At 40.9% G+C, this 17647-nt stretch overlaps 1 protein-coding gene and 1 pseudogene across 5 annotated transcripts in view; one reads left to right on the forward strand and one right to left on the reverse strand.

Annotated features, from left to right (window-relative positions):
• Positions 1 to 17647, reverse strand: part of ARHGEF9 (Cdc42 guanine nucleotide exchange factor 9) — a 438487-nt gene that overhangs the window by 330704 nt on the left and 90136 nt on the right. For all 5 annotated transcript variants that reach the window (XM_078362637.1, XM_078362636.1, XM_078362635.1 and 2 more), the window contains exon 2: positions 6095 to 7723. In XM_078362637.1, coding sequence (XP_078218763.1) covers positions 6095 to 7723 — 1629 coding nt within the window. The remainder of the gene's footprint in view (positions 1 to 6094; positions 7724 to 17647) is intronic.
• Positions 1034 to 2183, forward strand: LOC108589951 (DNA dC->dU-editing enzyme APOBEC-3G pseudogene; annotated as a pseudogene).

Consider the following 17647-nt stretch of genomic DNA (forward strand, 5'->3'; position numbering starts at 1 on the left):
GTATAACTCAGGCTGTGGCAGCTTCCCAAATCTTGGCAGCTTCCACATGGTGTTGGGCCTGCAGGTGTACAGAAGTCAAGAATTGAGGTTTGGGAACTTCTAACTAGATTTCAGAGGATGTATGGAAATGGCTGGATATCCAGGAAGAAGTTTGTTGTAAGGGTGGAGCCCTCATGGAGAACCTCTGACAAGGCAGAGCAGAAGGAAAATGTGGGGTCAGAGCCCCCCTGCCACTCCCCACTGGGGCACTGCCTGGCAGAGCTTTGAAAAGAGAGCCACCATCTTCCAGATCCTAGAATGCTAGATCCATTGACAGCTTGCAACATGTGCCTAGAAAAGCTGCAGACGCTTAACACCAGCCTGTGAAGGAAGCAGAGATGGGGACTGTAATATGCAAACCCACTGGGGTGGAGCTGCTCAAGACCATGGAAGCTCACTTCTTGCATCAGTGTGACCTATTGTGAGATATGGAGTAAAAGGAGATCATTTTGGATCTTTAGGATTTGACTACCCCACTGGATTTTGGACTTGTATGGGTCCTGTAGCCCCTTCATTTTGACAAATTTCTGCCATTTGGAATAGGTGTATTTACCCAAGGCCTGTGCTCCCACTGTATCTGGGAAGTAACTAGCTTTTGATTTTACAGGCTCATAGGTGGAAGGGACTTGCCTTATCTCAGATGAGACTTTGGACTTGGACTTTTAGGTTAATGCTGGAATGAGTTAAGATTTTTGGGGGACTGTTGAGAAGGCATGATTGTGTTCTGAAATGCAAGGACAATATATCTGGGAGGGGTAAAGGGTGAAATAATATGGTTTGGCTGTGTCCCCACCCAAATCTCATCTTGTAGTTTTCATAATACCTATCTGTTGTTGGAAGGTAATTGAATCATGGTGGCAATTTCCCCATGCTGTTGTTCTCATGATAGCGAGTGAGTTCTCAGGAGATCTGATGGTTTTATAAGATGCCTTTTCCAGAAAGTGAAACCCTGGTGGTCCAGACAAAGATCATGGTTGGGACTAGCTGGCGAAAGATGAAGCCTCAGAACAGAAACATGGTGGCATGAATGAATCCAGACACGTTCTTCTACAACTTTTATAATAGACCCATCTTTTCTCATCAGAATACTGTCTGACTGTGCTACAAAGTGAAAATGAAAACAAAGGACTCCTCAAGTCCCCTTTTGGTTGCAAAGATCTTTCAAAGCCACGTCTATTCCAAGCCTCAATGCCACCCAGAGATGAGATTCCTCCATTCATTCTGCAAATGGTAGCTGCATAGTGACCAGAAGTACGAGGTCACCTGGTACGTATTCTGGAGCTGCTGTCTAGTGTGTGCAAGGAATGTGGCCAAGTTCTGGGCCTAGGACAGCAAGGTCACCCTGACCATCTTCGTGGCTTGCCTCTACTAATTCTGGGACCCACCTTACCCAGAGGAGCTTCACAGACTGTGTCAGAAAGAGACAGTTTGTATGCCACCATGAAGATCATGAATTATGGTGAATTTCAACAGTGTTGGGACAAGTTCGTGTACAACCAAAGATTGCACAAGCTTTGGAACAAACTGTCTAAACATTATACATTACTGCACATCACACTGGGGGAGGTTCTCAGACACCTGATGGATCCAGGCACATTCACGTACAACTTTACCAATGACCCATCGGTCCTTGGACAGCACAGACCTACCTGTGTTACAAGGTGGAGTGCCAGGACAATGGCACCTGGGTCTGGCTGGACCAGCACAGGGGCATCATACTCAATGAGGCTTCAAATAATTCTGGTTTCCCTGAAGATTGCCATGCAGAGCTGTGCTTCCTGGACCTGATTTCCTTTTGGAAGCTGGACCTGGCCCAGTGCTGCAGGGTCACCTGCTTCATCTCCTGGAGCCCCTGCTTCAGCTGTGCCCAGGAGGTGGCTAAATTCCATCAAGAGATCCCACCCATGAGCCTGCACATCTTCACTGCCCACATCTATGATTATTAGGGATATAAAAAGGGCCTGCACAGGCTGGACAGAGCTGGGGCCCCAATTTCCATGATGAAATACAATGAATTTAGGCACTGCTGGGACACCTATGTGGATCACCAGGGATGCCCCTTCCAGCCCTGGGATGGACTAGATGAGCACAGCCAAGCTCTGAGTGGGAGGCTGCAGGCCATTCTCCAGAATCAGAGAAACTGAAGGATAAGCTTCAGTCTCTAAGGAAGGCAGAGACCTGGGTTGAGCAGCCAAATAAAAGATCTTCTTCCAAGAAATGCAAACAGGCTGTTCACCACCATCTCCAGCTGATCACAGACGCCAGCAAAGCAATGCGTTCCTGACCAAGTAGATTCTTTTAAAAATTAGAGTGAATTACCTTCAATCAAAAATTAATGTGATACAGTAGTAAGACTGTGCTCAATACACTTAGAAAAGTTTCAAATCTACTAATCCACTGATGAAATGAATTGGTTTTATATGTAGAGGAATACAATGAAATACTAAATATTTTCATATATTTTTCCCTCTGTGATTGTATCATAAATTGCAAGTGTTTACATAAATACTAGCAAATGTGAAAAAAAAGGAGGCCTTTCCCCATTTTGCTCAGCACTTCTTCCTGCCATCCCGTGAAGAAAAACATGTTTGCTTCCCTTTCACCATGATTTTACATTTCTTGAGGCTTCCACAGCCATGCAGAACTGGGAGACAATTAAATATTTCCTGGGGGGAATCAAATGAGATAACAAATGTAAAAGCATATAGTAAGTTTCAATATAGCTGCATCTTTTTCCTTCCTTAAAAAGGAAGCAGAGGAGACTTTCTATTTCCAGTTGTCAAATGAAGAAAATAAACAGTCAAACTGATTAAAATCAAAAGTCACATATCTGGTACAGTGCCAGAGCCAGGACTTTGAAACTAAGCTTTTTGACTCCAAGTTCAATATTTTTTCTCCCATATGTCATGCTTCAAGTTTCTCATCTGTCATATGGAAATGATAATAATAATGATAACTATATTAGTTTTGCAAATCAACTTATATATGGGAAAGCATTCTGGATAGTATAAAGTCCTGTATGAATCTAATGAATTCTTATTAGTATTCCACTTTCTTAACTTGTATTCCACCAAATACTCACTAAATAGTTAGCTAAAGATAGGATTGAGATATAGTTCCTTCCTACGATGTCTGCTTTTTAACAACTGATGAAAATAACCAACATTTATTGCACAATGACTCTTGGCCACACACTGTTATAGGCACTTATGTGTATTTACTCATTTCATATTCACGACCCTATAGGGTAGTTATTAATATTATCTTCATTTTAAAGATAGTCCTTGACTCACAGAGTAGTTGTGATGATGAAATACATTCACATATGTAAAATGCTCACAGCAACGCCTAGGCACACCGTAAGTACTGTGTAAATGTTAGCTCTAATTACTGGTATTACGCTCCTCATTTTCCAGGTGCAGGGAGTGAGGCATGGAGAAATTTTAAGACCTCACTGACCCTTGGTAATACCTAATTTCTGCCCTCTGACATCATCCCCTTAAAACTATGCCCTCTGTTTGGCTAAGATAGCAGCCCCAAAATTGACCATAGCCAAATCTGGACCAAATAAATCACAAGTTTGAGCGCTATTTAGTTCTGGAGGGTTGGATGACTGGATCTCAAAAATGAAGCACCCCAGAGGAAGCCTGCCAAAGCCCAGTTTCCCTGTAAAACAGAAGGACCTGAGTCTGTTTGGCTTACTAGGTTTTTCACTTCCATTTGTATATAATAATCCAATGCAATCATGTGGACTTTGCTGCTTAACAATGCATTGTTTTCATATCAATTATCCCAATTTAGCCACAACAGACATGCGAGGTGCCTGAGCTGAAGATGAGAATTTCCAGCTGGCAAAGAGGGCTCCGAAACCCAGAAAGAGAATAAGATACGTGTCAGAGCCCACGTTGGAATGCTCAGATTCTACTTGTCTCTCCGTTCCCGTGTGTCCAAGAAAACCCCTTCCCTTCGAGACTGTGTCCCCATCATCTGTAAAAGTATGTGACTGGACGAACAGGGCCCCTGACCCATATCAATGTCCCTTGACATTCAGGACCTGACTGGTGTTTAACATCCCAAGGAAAGCTGTGCAGCATCTCCTTGAAACCACCAGAGGGCACAGGAAGCCCTCAGAGGAAAGCCAGTAGGAAATGAGGCATTAGGCTGAACCAAGGTGATCAGTTTCCCACTGGACATAGATAATTACAGGTTTATGTGAAAGGAAAGAACTAGAGAAAATCAAGGCATGAAGAACCTTAGAAACTGATCCTTCAAATGGAAAATCTGAGGCCTAGAGAGAGGAAATAGCTAGCTGGAGGTCACAAAGCAAATCAGGCTAAAGAAAAGACTAGAACCCAGTGTTTCCTGATTTTCAGACAATTTCTGCAATGGCATCAATCTGCTGCTGCAACAGTACTGTTTTGAACTGTTTCTCTGGCTGAATGTTGTTCACATTTATTTATAATTTACCATGTTTAAATAATAATGACAACTGGTGCCACATCATAGAGTCCCACAACATGTTATGAATGGTACTAGGCTGGGTAGCTTACATACAATGGATCTTTAGATCCTTACAAGAGCCCTCTTAAGTAGGTAGTATTTAGCCCCATTTCACAGATGAAAGGGCAAGTCACATCCAATTGTTTGTAATTCCAAAACCTGTGCTTTAAAAAAATCCACAATTTATCTCTGTGTCCAGTCAATAGTAAGGTGATGTGCTCATCTATGACCCTCTTCCTGGCCACTGGTAACCTTGGACATGTAGTGCCCAGCTGCAATTATCAGCTAATGGAGTCATTACATATGTTTGTTTGATTATTGGTCTTAAAAACCTCTGCAATAACATTTACTCCTGACCATATTATGCCAATTTTTATGCCCTTAAAGCTTACCATAAATGATATAGAAAGAGAATGCTCATAAACATATTAATATCCTTTCAGAAAAAGGAGGCTTATTACTTCTGTCCTAATGAAGCCCAAGTTCTCTGAGAGTGAGATGTGAGAGATGGCAGGGACAGACAGGTCAAGAACTACCAAGGTAATCCATTTACCCACACACTGCTACCACCAAGAAGAACTTTATGCTTAAAAAATACTTGGCCCTAAAATAATCTGGAGAAACAATAGTATTATAGCATATTCCCTCATAAAGACATCCATAATTCTCAAAGCCAGAGAATCCCTACTAGTATGCAGCATTCCTCCTACTACATTTCTACCATATTTCTCTTTGTCCTTGAGTAAGGGTGTGGTAAACGGCTGCCCATCATCATTAAAATTAACCCCCCTGAAAACTAGACTTAGACAGTCTAGATAGAATACTAGACTTAGACTCAAAAGTAAGTACCCAAATTTGAACCCAAATACTGCCATAATCTGTATAATTTTGAATAAGTCACTCAACATCTTTGAGCTTGTTTCCTCGCTGCTAAAATGAGGATAATCACTCCTACCTCACAAGGTTACTGTAAGCATTAAATAAAAACAATGTACACGAAAAGGCCCTGCAAGATCCCCATAGACAGCTACATGAAATGAATGCTGGGAGAAGAATGTTAGTGGGCTGTCCTAGGACTACATTTTTCAAGTCAAATAATGTTACTGACACAAACAGATATCCTGACACCCAGCCCAGAGTCTTTCCTTGACCCCAGTCTTTGCATCTAGCTGATGCTGGAGGGTGAGGGCAGGGGGCCAAAGCCAGAAAGATGTCTCACCACCTAAGGAAAACAGGAGGTCATGCTGTCTTTGACATCATTAAAGAATCATAGTGACTCTCCTTCTACTCCCAGAGCTTCAGGTTTCTGTCCATGGCTGAACTGAGGTGTGAATATAGGAACTCAGCTCCAAGAAGAGGCAAAAGTCACCCAGGGTTTTAGGATCAATCAAGTCTCTTGCAACTGACTACTGGGAACATTCCTTTTGAGACATTTCTGGCTGGAGGTGGTTTGGGTGGGGCAGGGCATGGAATTTAGCTGGCTTCTAGTGTCTTGAATGTTACAAATAGTGATTAAAAAAAAGAAAAAGAAAAAGAAAAAGAAAAACAGCCTTACCTGAGCATCACAGACTCCAGTGTAGGGCTCGCCGGCTTTGCCCTCTGCCTCTGCTGCCCCCATTTCCAATTGAGGCTCCTGGGGCTGCCTGGCTGGGCTGGACACTTCAGGCCCCCTACTAGCCTCTTGCTCCTTTATCTCGTTGAGTTTCTCCTCTAGCTTTTCCATGACAATCTCAGTGGCAAACCTCCTTGCATTGACACGCAGCTCAGGGGACTCCCTGTCATTGTCATCTTCCTTGAGGAAGCTGACCACAGTCTCAGTGTCTTCCTCAAGCTCCTCAGAGGAGGAGTGCTCCCTGGTAAAGGTGCTGCAGTAGATTTGGCCATGACTGCCGTGCCCATGGCTGTTCTGCTGCACTGGGTTGTCCTGGAACTCTAAGATGGTCAAGGTTGGGGAAGAGGTGGCAGCAATACAGGGACTCACTAGGTCCTGGTCCAGCATTTCTTCACTCTCAATGCTCATCTCAAAAGTGCATAAGCTCTGTGAGGGCTTCAGGTGGTGGTGGTGTTTCCAAAGCCTTCCCAAGGTACTATTCCACAGTGAGGCCTCAGTGGTCTGGCAGGACCGGTTGAGTGGTAAGGAGGACAGGGAGACAGTGCCATCCCGGATGAATCTATTGCTGCTACTCCTGAAGCAGGCCTCATGGTGGTGGCGGGACAACTGTGGCTCTTCACGGGTGAATGCCTGCCACTTGCGGGCCACCTCAGCCACACTATTAAAGAATTTGATGATGACGCCCAATGGCGCAGCCTTTTCTCGGCACTGGTCTTCAGGGTTCCCTTCGTAACTACCTTGCAAGTCTGCTTCCAAGGTGGAGTCCTCGATGGCAGTCTCAAATTTCAGGATTTCAGCATCATTGGCCCATGTACTCAGGCCTTCACAACCCCTGGGGAATATGCTTTTCAGGTAGGTTCTGCCTTGCCTTTCACCCTGAAGTTCTTCAGGAACCTTCTGCCAGGAGTCGTCCTCCACATGGATGCTAAACTCATCAAAGGCCAGTACTTTCTCGTTCACCCTCTTGGAGGCTTGCCCAAGCCCCTGTACGTCTGTGAGGAAGGGCTCCAAGCCCTTGATGGGGCCGGCGTAGGAATGGCGGAAGGGCTTCAGGGCCTCCTTAGCCTTCCTCATCTGATAGATACCTGGGGCATCCTGCACCTCCTGGATCTTGCTGCTCCTAGGGGGAGTGTGCTTGAAGGCCCCAATAGAAGACTTCAGCCTCCTGAATGACTTCATTCGATCCATGAACCTGAATTTAGGTTTCACTTCTGACAGCCTGGAGGTGTCTCCCAGTAAAAGCATGGACTGAGGTCGCTTTTTCTGGCTGGAGGCCCCTTTTCTGCGGCTCACAAAATTCCAGATCTTGTTGACTTTGGTTTTCTTCCAACCACTCTCTTCACTGTTACTCAAGTCACTCTGGTCATACTGCTTAGATTTCTCCAACTCCTCCAGCCCTACCTCCCCAGTCAGGCCTTCTACCTCAGGGTGGTCTGGGATGACTTGAGCCAGGTAATCATTGGGCATCATCTCTGAGAGAGAGTTAGTACGGCAGCTGCTGAGGGTCTCCTTGGTTGCAGCAGAGGATGGGCCCAAAAAGGCACAGAGAGAGGGCTGGCCTTTTATTTCCAGCTGAAGGGGAGAAATAAGGACAGAGAGAAGGGAAGGGAAGGAGAGGGAAGAGAAAGAGAGAAGAGAAAGAGAAAAAAGCTAAATTATGCAAGGCCACAAACGGGATCACTTACAGATTTGTAATGATCAAATATACAGAACACACTTCAAGAATGGGCCACCAAATCTTTAGGAGCTTTAAAGTACAAAAACTAATTTGCATTCTACTAGTTTGGAATCTGGATTGGAGGAAAGCAAACCTTAACCTGTGTACCAAGGAAAGCTTTGATTCCTATTTAAGTGCAAATACACTTAAGAGGGACACAACTTAAGGCTATTGTCAGACCCTAACAACTGAGCAAACACATTTTTTAAAAAGCAAATAATAATAATAATAGCTGAAGATATTTCAGAAATCTGTCAGTTTAATCCTCTCATTTTACAAGCAGGCACTGCAGATCCAGAGAAGACATCTGTCTTGCCTAGGCCACAGAGCCAATGGAGCAGCAGGTAAGAATCATCCAGTCCAGGCTTTCCGTTCTCATTTGCTCCTCCATCCACTCAGGGAGCCTGCCTGAGAGAGTTCACCTGCCAGATCACCTGCTCAGCACTGGCCCCTCAGCCAGGCACTGAACACCACTGAGATGAATAAGGCACACATGGATAGTCACCTGAGCTTGTAGGCTACTGGGAGAGACAGGTGGATATAAACAAACAATTACAATAGAGCCTGGTAAGTTCACTAATATAGATATGAACAAGGCCCCCAGAATCTTAGAGCAAGTTGGGAGGGGATGTTGGACTGAGAGAGTTGTGAGGGATAGAGATAGGAAGACAGAGAAAGGAATGGGGCTCCCAGGAATGCTTCCCAGAATAGCCTAGACTAAAAATGGGAGCTTACTCATGGTAGAGGCTCTCTCTATTCAGTGTTCTTTGCCCTCTGCCCTGCACAGCCTAAGAGCAGGGTTTGCCAAGAGAAGCAAAGAGAGGAGAGCAGGCACATTGAGCCTGGTGCCCTAAAGACAACATCTGCTTTCTTGGTAGCTTTGCCAAGAGCCAGTTAGCTAACTCAGAGTCTATTAGCTCCTTCTTCTCTACTCTTCAAGGTTAACTTCGCCTGACCTGAATCATGCCTTTACTCTGTGTCCTTTCTGTACTTACATGAATAGCCTTCACAGAATCTGTTAGACTCGGAAAATGTTCAAGGTAGAGGAGGCCAGAAAGATTATCTAGCTTGGAAAAATGGAATCAAAAGAGAACAGAGACTTGGGTAAGGTCACACAGCAAACCAGTGGCAGGCCAAGAACAGAAGCCTAGTCTTCCTGGTTTCCAGGTCAGGAAGAGACCTTACCTCTGTGCCACACTGTCACCCTTATCCAAGAGTTTTGTTTTCCCTAGTTTATTTCACTCAGAATGATAATAATAACATCCTAACATTGATAAGTGCCAGATACTGCACTAAGTTCTTTATTCATTTAGTTCTCACAACAACCTTACAAGGTGAACATTATTGTTGTTTCCATTTTAGAGATGGTTCAACTGAGGCACTGAAAGATTAACTGATTTACCTAGGTTCTTCATACCCATTAACTAATAGAGTTGGGATTTGATTCCAGGCAGCGTGTCTCCAGAGGCCATACCTTTAACCACTATGTAATACTCCCTTTTTAGAACAGGGCCTTTGTACGCAGAGGCTGATTCATATATAAGTCTATCTTTCTGCCTAACTTCTGACTTCTTTTGGCAGTACCAGGCACAATGAGCTTCCTAAAATGCATCTGCACACGTTCTTGGTGCCAGGGCCTAGCATGGGGCGGGGGGGAAAGGAGGATTTTGTGGAAGATGATCACTGTACCTGATAACCTTCCTACAGAAAGCCTTCCCACACTAAGCAAGTGAACTGAGAAATCTTCCTTTTCCCAGTTCTCCACTTGACTATAGCCCTTCTCTCAAATAAGAATGTGACCTTAAGAGACCCATCCTTAGCCTTTAAGTACAATTACAATCAAAGAGAGCTTTGAGATCCCCTAGTCCACTCCACCCATCATTTCACAGGGTGAAATTTCAGCATGTACATTTCAAGGGAAAAGCACATTGAACAAAAAGAAATAAAAAATATTTCATTTACAATGACATTAAACACTACTTAGAAAGAAACTGAACCAAAAAGATGAAAGAACTGTACACTCAACGTATAAAATATTGATGAAATAAATTGAAGAAGACAAAAATAAATGGAAAGATATCCATGTATTTGGATGAAATGATATCCCACGTTCATGTACTAGAAGAACTAACATTGTTAAAATATCCATATTGTTTAAAGCAATCTGCAGATTCAATGAAATTCCTATCAAAATTTTAATGACATTTTTCACTTAAATAAAAGGAACAATCCTAAAATTCATATGAAACCAATGTAGATGATGGGTGATGGATGCAGCAAACCACCATGGCATGTGTATACCTATGTAACCTGCAAACCTGCACGTTCTGCACATGTACCCCAGTACTTAAATTATAACAAATAAATTTTAAAAAGAAAGCAGAGGAGAGAGAATAGGCAGGAAATGGCTGCCTCGGAGGCAGTGAGGAAGAATAACTCCCTGGAAAGGAGACTGGGGTCTCAAAGGAGACCAATGCCTGACTCATTCAGATCTGGATTTGGTGGAAATTTTCCCCGACCTGGGTGGTGTTTCATCCTTCTAGGCCTTGACCAGGGGTTGACATTAACAAGGTCCCATCTATGGCCTGGACCTTGCCTATTTTGTCAATAAAGTTTTATTGGAACACAGAAAAAAATGAAAGAAGCCACAAAAGACCCCAAATCACCCAAACAATCTTGAGTGAAAAGAACAAAGTTGGAAACCTTACACTACTTGAACTCAAAATCTGCTACAAAGCTAAGTGATCAAGACAGCATGGTACTGACACAAAAACAGACATATAAAGCAACGAAACAGAATAGAGATCCCAGAAATAAGTCCACACTTTTATGCACAAGTGATTTTTCAAGAAATGTGGCGGTAACACACAATGAGGACAGTTTCTTCAATAAATGGTGCTAGGAAAACTGGACATCCACAAGTCAAAAAATGTAATTGGGTCTTTATCTCACTCCATATGCAGGACTTAACTCAAAATTGATTAAAGACTTAAACATAATACTTGGAACTACAGAACTACTAGAAAAAACATAGAGGAAAAGATTCATGACTTTCATCTTGGCAAACATTTTTTGAATATGAACCCAGAAGCACAGGCAACCAAAAATGAGAAGAGACACATTGAACTTTACCAAACTAAAAAATCTTCTGTACAGCAAAGGAAACAATCAACAGAGTGAAGAGAATTCAACAGAATAGGAGAAAATATTTTGGAAATACATTTCTTATAAGAGTTTAATGTCCAAAATATGCATGGAAGGAATTCAAACGACTTAAAAGAAAACAAATAATCCAATTTTTAAAACACGCAAAACACCTAAAAAAACATTTCTAAAAGAAGACATACAATATGGCCAACAGATAAAATGAAAGAAATGCTTAACATTACTAATCATAAGAGAAATTCAAATTAAAACCACAATGAGATACCACCTCACATCTGGTAGGATGGCTGTTATCAACAAGGTTAAAGATAACATATGTTAGTGAGGATTGGAGAAAAGGGAACTACTGCACACTATTAATGAGAATGTAAATTATTACAGCCATTATGGAAAATAGTATAGATGTTCCTCACACAATTTCAAATATTCTAGCAATTCCACTCTTGGGTAGACATCCAAAGGAAATGAAATCCATATATCAAAATGACATCTTCACTTCCATGTTCATTGCAGCATCATTCACAATAGCCAAAATATAGAATCAACCTGTGTCCATCAACAGATAAATGGATAAAGAAATTGTGACATATACACACAATGGAATACTACTTAGCTTTAGTAATACAATCCTGCCCTTTGCAATAGCATGAATGAACCCAGAGGACATTATGTTAAGTGAAATACGCCTTCAGAAAAGGCATACATTACATAATTTTACTCTCCTCCACCTCCTGGGTGCAAGCGATTCTCCTGCCTCAGCCACCCAAGTAGCTGAGACTACAGCCGTGTGCCACCACATTCAGCTAATTTTTGTGTTTTTAGTAGAAATGGGGTTTCACGCTGTTAGCAAGGGTGGTCTCGAACTCCTGACTTCAGGCAATCCACCCACCTCGGCCTCCCAAAGTGGTATGATTACAGCTACTGCTTCCACAGGCAGTGAGTGACAGAGGTAGGACAAGAACACTGGGTATCTGGTGCCAAGTCCAATGCCCACTGTCTTGCACCTGACTCCTTCCTTAGGAGCTTAAGGTGGAATAATAAAAGACTTGTGTTTCATTGCTAATTTCTACCTAGGTACTACTGCACAATACAATAATTGTTTTGGTTAGCAGATATTCATTCTCAGGCTCACTGGAATTGGAACACAGTTCTACAAAATATCAAGCTGTCTTGCAATCAGTGTTCTGTGGCATATAGTTGTTAAATGAGATAATGCCTAACACAATAAAAGTAATAATGACTAATATTTCTTAGCACTTACTCTGAACCAAGCATTGGGCTAAACAATTTCTTTATATGTATAATCTCATTAATCCTCGTCATGCAGCTAGAAAGTATTATGATCCTCATTTTAAATGTGGCAAAGAAGGCTCAGAGTACAGGTGGCTTGCCCAAGGTCACACATAGACCTAAGATTTGAACAAGGTCTGTTTAATATCAGAGCCTGTGTTCTTTAACTACTGCCCCTCTAAGGATAACACAGTGCCTGGCACATCATATTACTCAATCAGCAATTCCTATGATTTCTTTAAAAATTTTTATCAGCATTTATCACTTATTGAATGCTTGCTATATAGCAGGCATTGTGCTAATTACTTTCTTAAGTGTTAACCAGTTAACCTTCACCATCACACACTGAGATTTGTACTATTATTACCTTCATTTTGCAATTGAGGAAGCTGAGGTGCAGAGAGACTAAGAAAGTTGCCAAAAGTCTCACAGCTAGCAGATAGATGCTTGGTACTAATGAGGTGCTTTGTATACTGGGCGTGGGGAATGGATGAGTGTCTCAGCAACTTTTACCCTAAGATTAAGGCCTGGAAGAGCTCCAGAAAGCCACCTAGCTGCCCATGTGTCTTCCAACTCTACCTCACCAATGGCAGACAGAATGTATAAGGGAAAGAGAATTGACTTTGGAGTCAATGAGACCTGAAGGAATAATGTTTACCTTCTCTTCAATGGTCCTGGTAATGACCAGAACAAAGTCAAAGGCCCTGAGAACACACAGAACCTGATCTCAGCCTGAAGGATGGTTAAAAACATAAACCAAATAAGGGCACTACTGAAGATGTGGCAAAAGGCCCTTCATCAGAAAGCAAGCAAGACTGAAAAGTGGTAGGTACAGGAGGTGGGTGGTTTGTCCTACCTAATTGTTTTGTCTTGAAGTCTTGCCAAACACTGGACTTTCTCCTAGCTACCCTACCACCCAGGGCACAAGTAGTTGTATATTTAGTCATTTCTTATTTGAACTCCAGTAGTGTTTTGGACAACAATAATAGAATGGCAGAGTCAGAGCTCATATGGTCTAATCCCTTGTTTAATAGATGGGAAAATTGAGGACCCAAGAGATAAGTGGCTTAATCACATTCATCTAGAGAATTGTAAGCACAGAAATCGCCAGGAAAGGGCTACATTGAATTAAATGTGTTTTGTTTAAGAAGGCAGGGAAATGTGTAATGCACATTTAGATAGGTTTCCATATAAACAAGAGTTAAATGTTCTAAAATCTTTAGCACTAAATTTGGTCTATGTTAGCTACCTGGACCACTCATCTCTATGGAATGCCTCATTCCACTAAATTTGTAAGAAATGAGAAATAGCTTTATATAGGTTTATATACATGAAAGCATTTAACCTCAAATACTTGTACTATTATACATCCAGTTACCTTTTAAAACTGGTATGTTAAGTTAATTGCCCCCAAATTCAGGACTGAATCTGGTTTAGCCCTTGTGTCTTGACAAGTATTTGCTTTAAGTCTCTTTGGCAATAAACTAACTGAGAAATCCTCTGATTTCCTTCATTAGTTTAAAAATTAATCATTGCTTCTAGATGTCTTGTGTGTACCATCAACAACTGAAACCAATATCTCAGGGTGGGCTGTGAATAATCCATATGTATTATGTGACTATCATGAAACAAATAGGTGATTTTTTCAGGGGAAAATATTAAATAAAGATGCTTGGCTTAGTTATTAAAATTGTAACTGAAATCCACTTCAGTGAAATCTAAACCTCAGCACCCAGAATTTAAGTGCTCAATAAGGCCCTGAGAGAATTTGGGCAGTGAGACTAAAGCAGCCATACTCCTCATGTCACCTTTTCAGTTCTTTGTCTCGTTTTCATGGAACCATGAGGTGAGGAGGAGAACATTCAGGTTGTGTCCACTATTAGCAGATGCTGACAGATAGGGCCCCAAGGGGAGAAACAAGAGGTGAAGGGAGGGATAACATGGGGAGAAATGCCAGATATAGTATGCACCTAAAGTAATAATAATATAATAAAGAAGTTAAAAAAAGAGGTGAACGGAGGTGTGAAACTCTAGAAGATGACAAAAAAAGAGGGGCTCAGTATTTCATGGAGCCAAAACGACATTGATAGTAAATTTTAAACAAGGATAAATGCACTGGGAATTATTGAGAGTGGTCACAAAGAAAACTTGGATACAGACCAATGCAACAGAACAGAGGCCTCAGAGGCAACACAACATATCTACAACCACCTGATCTTTGACAAAGCTGACAAAAACAAGCAATGGGGAAAAAATTACATAGGAGTACACAAAGACTTCATGATCGAAACACCAAAAGCATTGGCAACAAAAGCCAAAATAGACAAATGGGACCTAATCAAACTCCACAGCTTCTGCACGGCAAAAGAAACAGTCATTAGAGTGAATCGGCAACCAAGAGAATGGAAAAAAATTTTGCAGTCTACCCATCTGACAAAGGGCTGATATCCAGAATTTACAAAGAACTAAAACAGATTTACAAGAAAAAAACAAAGAAGCCCATTCAAACATGGGCAAAGGATATGAACAGACACTTTACAAAAGAAGACATACATGAGGCCAACAAACATGAAAAAATGCTCATCATCACTGGTCATTAGAGAGATGCAAATCAAAACCACATTGAGATACCATCTCACGCCAGTTAGAATGGCGATCATTAAAGAGAGGATCTTTCAAAGGACATTTTTCCCTTTAATATAAAGATGTTCTAGAAATCAAAGTGATTATAATTGTAACTACTACACTTGAATCACTATTTCAGTGGATATTTTCAAACATCTGTCACTGATGTTACTACTAAGGCAATTGATAAGTTACTTCACCCTTCACCACATAGCATCAAGGCAAAGCAGCAGCTTCTGCTTATACTGGGTACTTTGCATCTATACCATTTTATTTAATCCTCACAGCAATACCCACTTACCAGAGGAGGAAACTGAGGGTGAGAGGTGGTGACTTGCCTCAGGTCTCAGAAAAATAAGCCAATGGTAAAGCTCTGCCTACAATATACATCTATTAAGCCCCAGATCCAATTCCCTTCTCTTACACTTTCAGGTCCCTGTTTGGGGGTGAAAAGAGACAAGGAAGGGATCTCTAGAAAGAAATCCTACCATATCTAGTCATTCAGGGGCTATTCAGGCTACCAATTTCTTCTTGAGTAAACTTTGGTAGTTTGTACTTTTTTCAAAGAGAATACTATTTTTATCAAAGTGGTCAAATCTATTGGCTTAAAGCCGTTCTTAACGTTTTTTTTTTAATATGTATAGCATCTGTAGGGATGTTACATCTCTCATTTCTGATATTGGTAATTTGTGTCTTCTGTCTTGTTCTTGGTTGTTCTGGCTAGAGGCTAATAAATATTGATTTTCTCAAAGAGTCAGCTTTTGGTTTTATTAATTTTCCTCTGCTGTTTTTCGTTTGTATTTCATTGACTTCCACCCTGGTGTTTCCTATTTTTTCTCTTCAGCTTACTTTGGGTTTAGTTTGCTCTTCTTTTTCTGATCTCCTAAGGTGAAATCTAAGGTCATTATCATGACCTTTTTTCTTTTATAATAAAGGGATTTAGTACTAGAAATTTCTCTATATAACTGCTTTAACTGCATCCCACAAAATGTTATATTCTAGCCATTCTTTAATTCACTAAAAATATCTTTATTAGACATTTCCTATGTTCCATGCTCTATGCTAGGTGCTGAAGATAGATCAGTGAACAAGATAAAGTCCTTACTCTTATGAATCTGACATCCTAGTGAGGAAAGACACACATTAAACGAAGAAATAAGTAACACAATAATTTCAGCTAGAGGTAAAGTGCCTCTGAAGCAATCAGTAAACTACTGGGAGTGAGGAGGCAGTTCTAGAAAGCCATGAAAGAATTTTCTGAGGAGGTGACATCTGAGCTAACATCTACATGGTATGAAGGAGCCAGCTAGGTCAACATCTGGGCCCAGAGAATACTGCCAACGTGATTCTACTGGTATGTGAAGCTCAATGGTGTACGGGTTCAAGGGATTTGGGGCTGATCAAGGAAATATATATGACAATGAGGTGGAAGTAGGAGACAACAAGCTTTGTTTGGGTGTCTACTTGATAGTCTATATGATAAGGAAAATCTTCCATGGCACAAAAAATTCCATGGCCACTTAGGGGTATATATCCAATAGAAATGGAATGAGGATCTTGAAGACATATCTGCTGTCCAATGTTCACTGCAACATTATTTACAATAGCCAAATGTATAGAAATAATCAAGGTAACCATCAATGGATGAATGGATAAATAAATTGTGGTACATATATAGAATGGAATGTAATTCAGCCATAAAAAAGGAATTTCTGCTTTTTGCAACATGTATTAACCTGGAGGGCATTATGCGAAGTGAAATAAACCAGAAACAGAAAGACAAATACTGTATCATCTCACTTACACGTGCAATCTAAAAAAGTCAAAGTCATAGAAATATAGAGTTGAATGGTGGTTGACAGGGACTATGGGGTGGTGGAGATGAGGAGATGTTGATCAAATGGTACAAATTCTCAGTTATAGAATGAACAAGCTCTGGAGTTCTAATATATAGCATGAGTGGTGATGGACATGTTAATTTGATTGTGGTAATCATCACATAATGTATATGCATACTAAGTCATCATATTGCACATCTTGAATATTTTCAATATTTATTTGACAATTAAATGTTTTCTTAAAAATGTAAAGTTATCTGAAAGGAATTTAAAAATGAAGTATGTAATTCAGTGGTTCTTACAGTCAGACATGTGCAACCATCACCACAGAATATTTTTATCACCTTAAAAAGATACCTCATACACTGTATCTATCATTCCCTTGCCCACTACCCTAGATCTTCCCCCATCCTTAAGCAACCAGTTTTCTACTTTCTATCCCTATACATTGTCCCTGTTCTGGATATTTCATATAAAAGGAATAATGTAATATATGGCCTTTTGTGATTATTTTTATTTCACATAATATTTTCAAGGTTTCTCCATGTTGCAGCATGTATCTGCTACTTTATTACTTTCCATGGATGAAGAATGTTCATTTGTATGAGTGTAACACATTTTGTTTATTCATTAGTTTATGGATATTTGCAGTATTTCCATCCTTTGGCTGTTATAAAAGGTGAAAGATTTATACAATCTGAAGAGAAACCAGGCTATTATAAATAATGCTACTCTAAACATGTATGGGTTTTTGTGTGGACATATGTTTTCATTTAACTTGGGTATATGCTTTGAAATGTAATTCTTGGGTCATGGTAAATCCTATGTTTTAGTGTTTGAAAACCTGCCAGACTATTTCCC

This window comes from Callithrix jacchus, chromosome X (genome assembly GCF_049354715.1).
Source record: "Callithrix jacchus isolate 240 chromosome X, calJac240_pri, whole genome shotgun sequence".
Classification (NCBI taxonomy): Eukaryota; Metazoa; Chordata; class Mammalia; order Primates; family Cebidae; genus Callithrix; species Callithrix jacchus.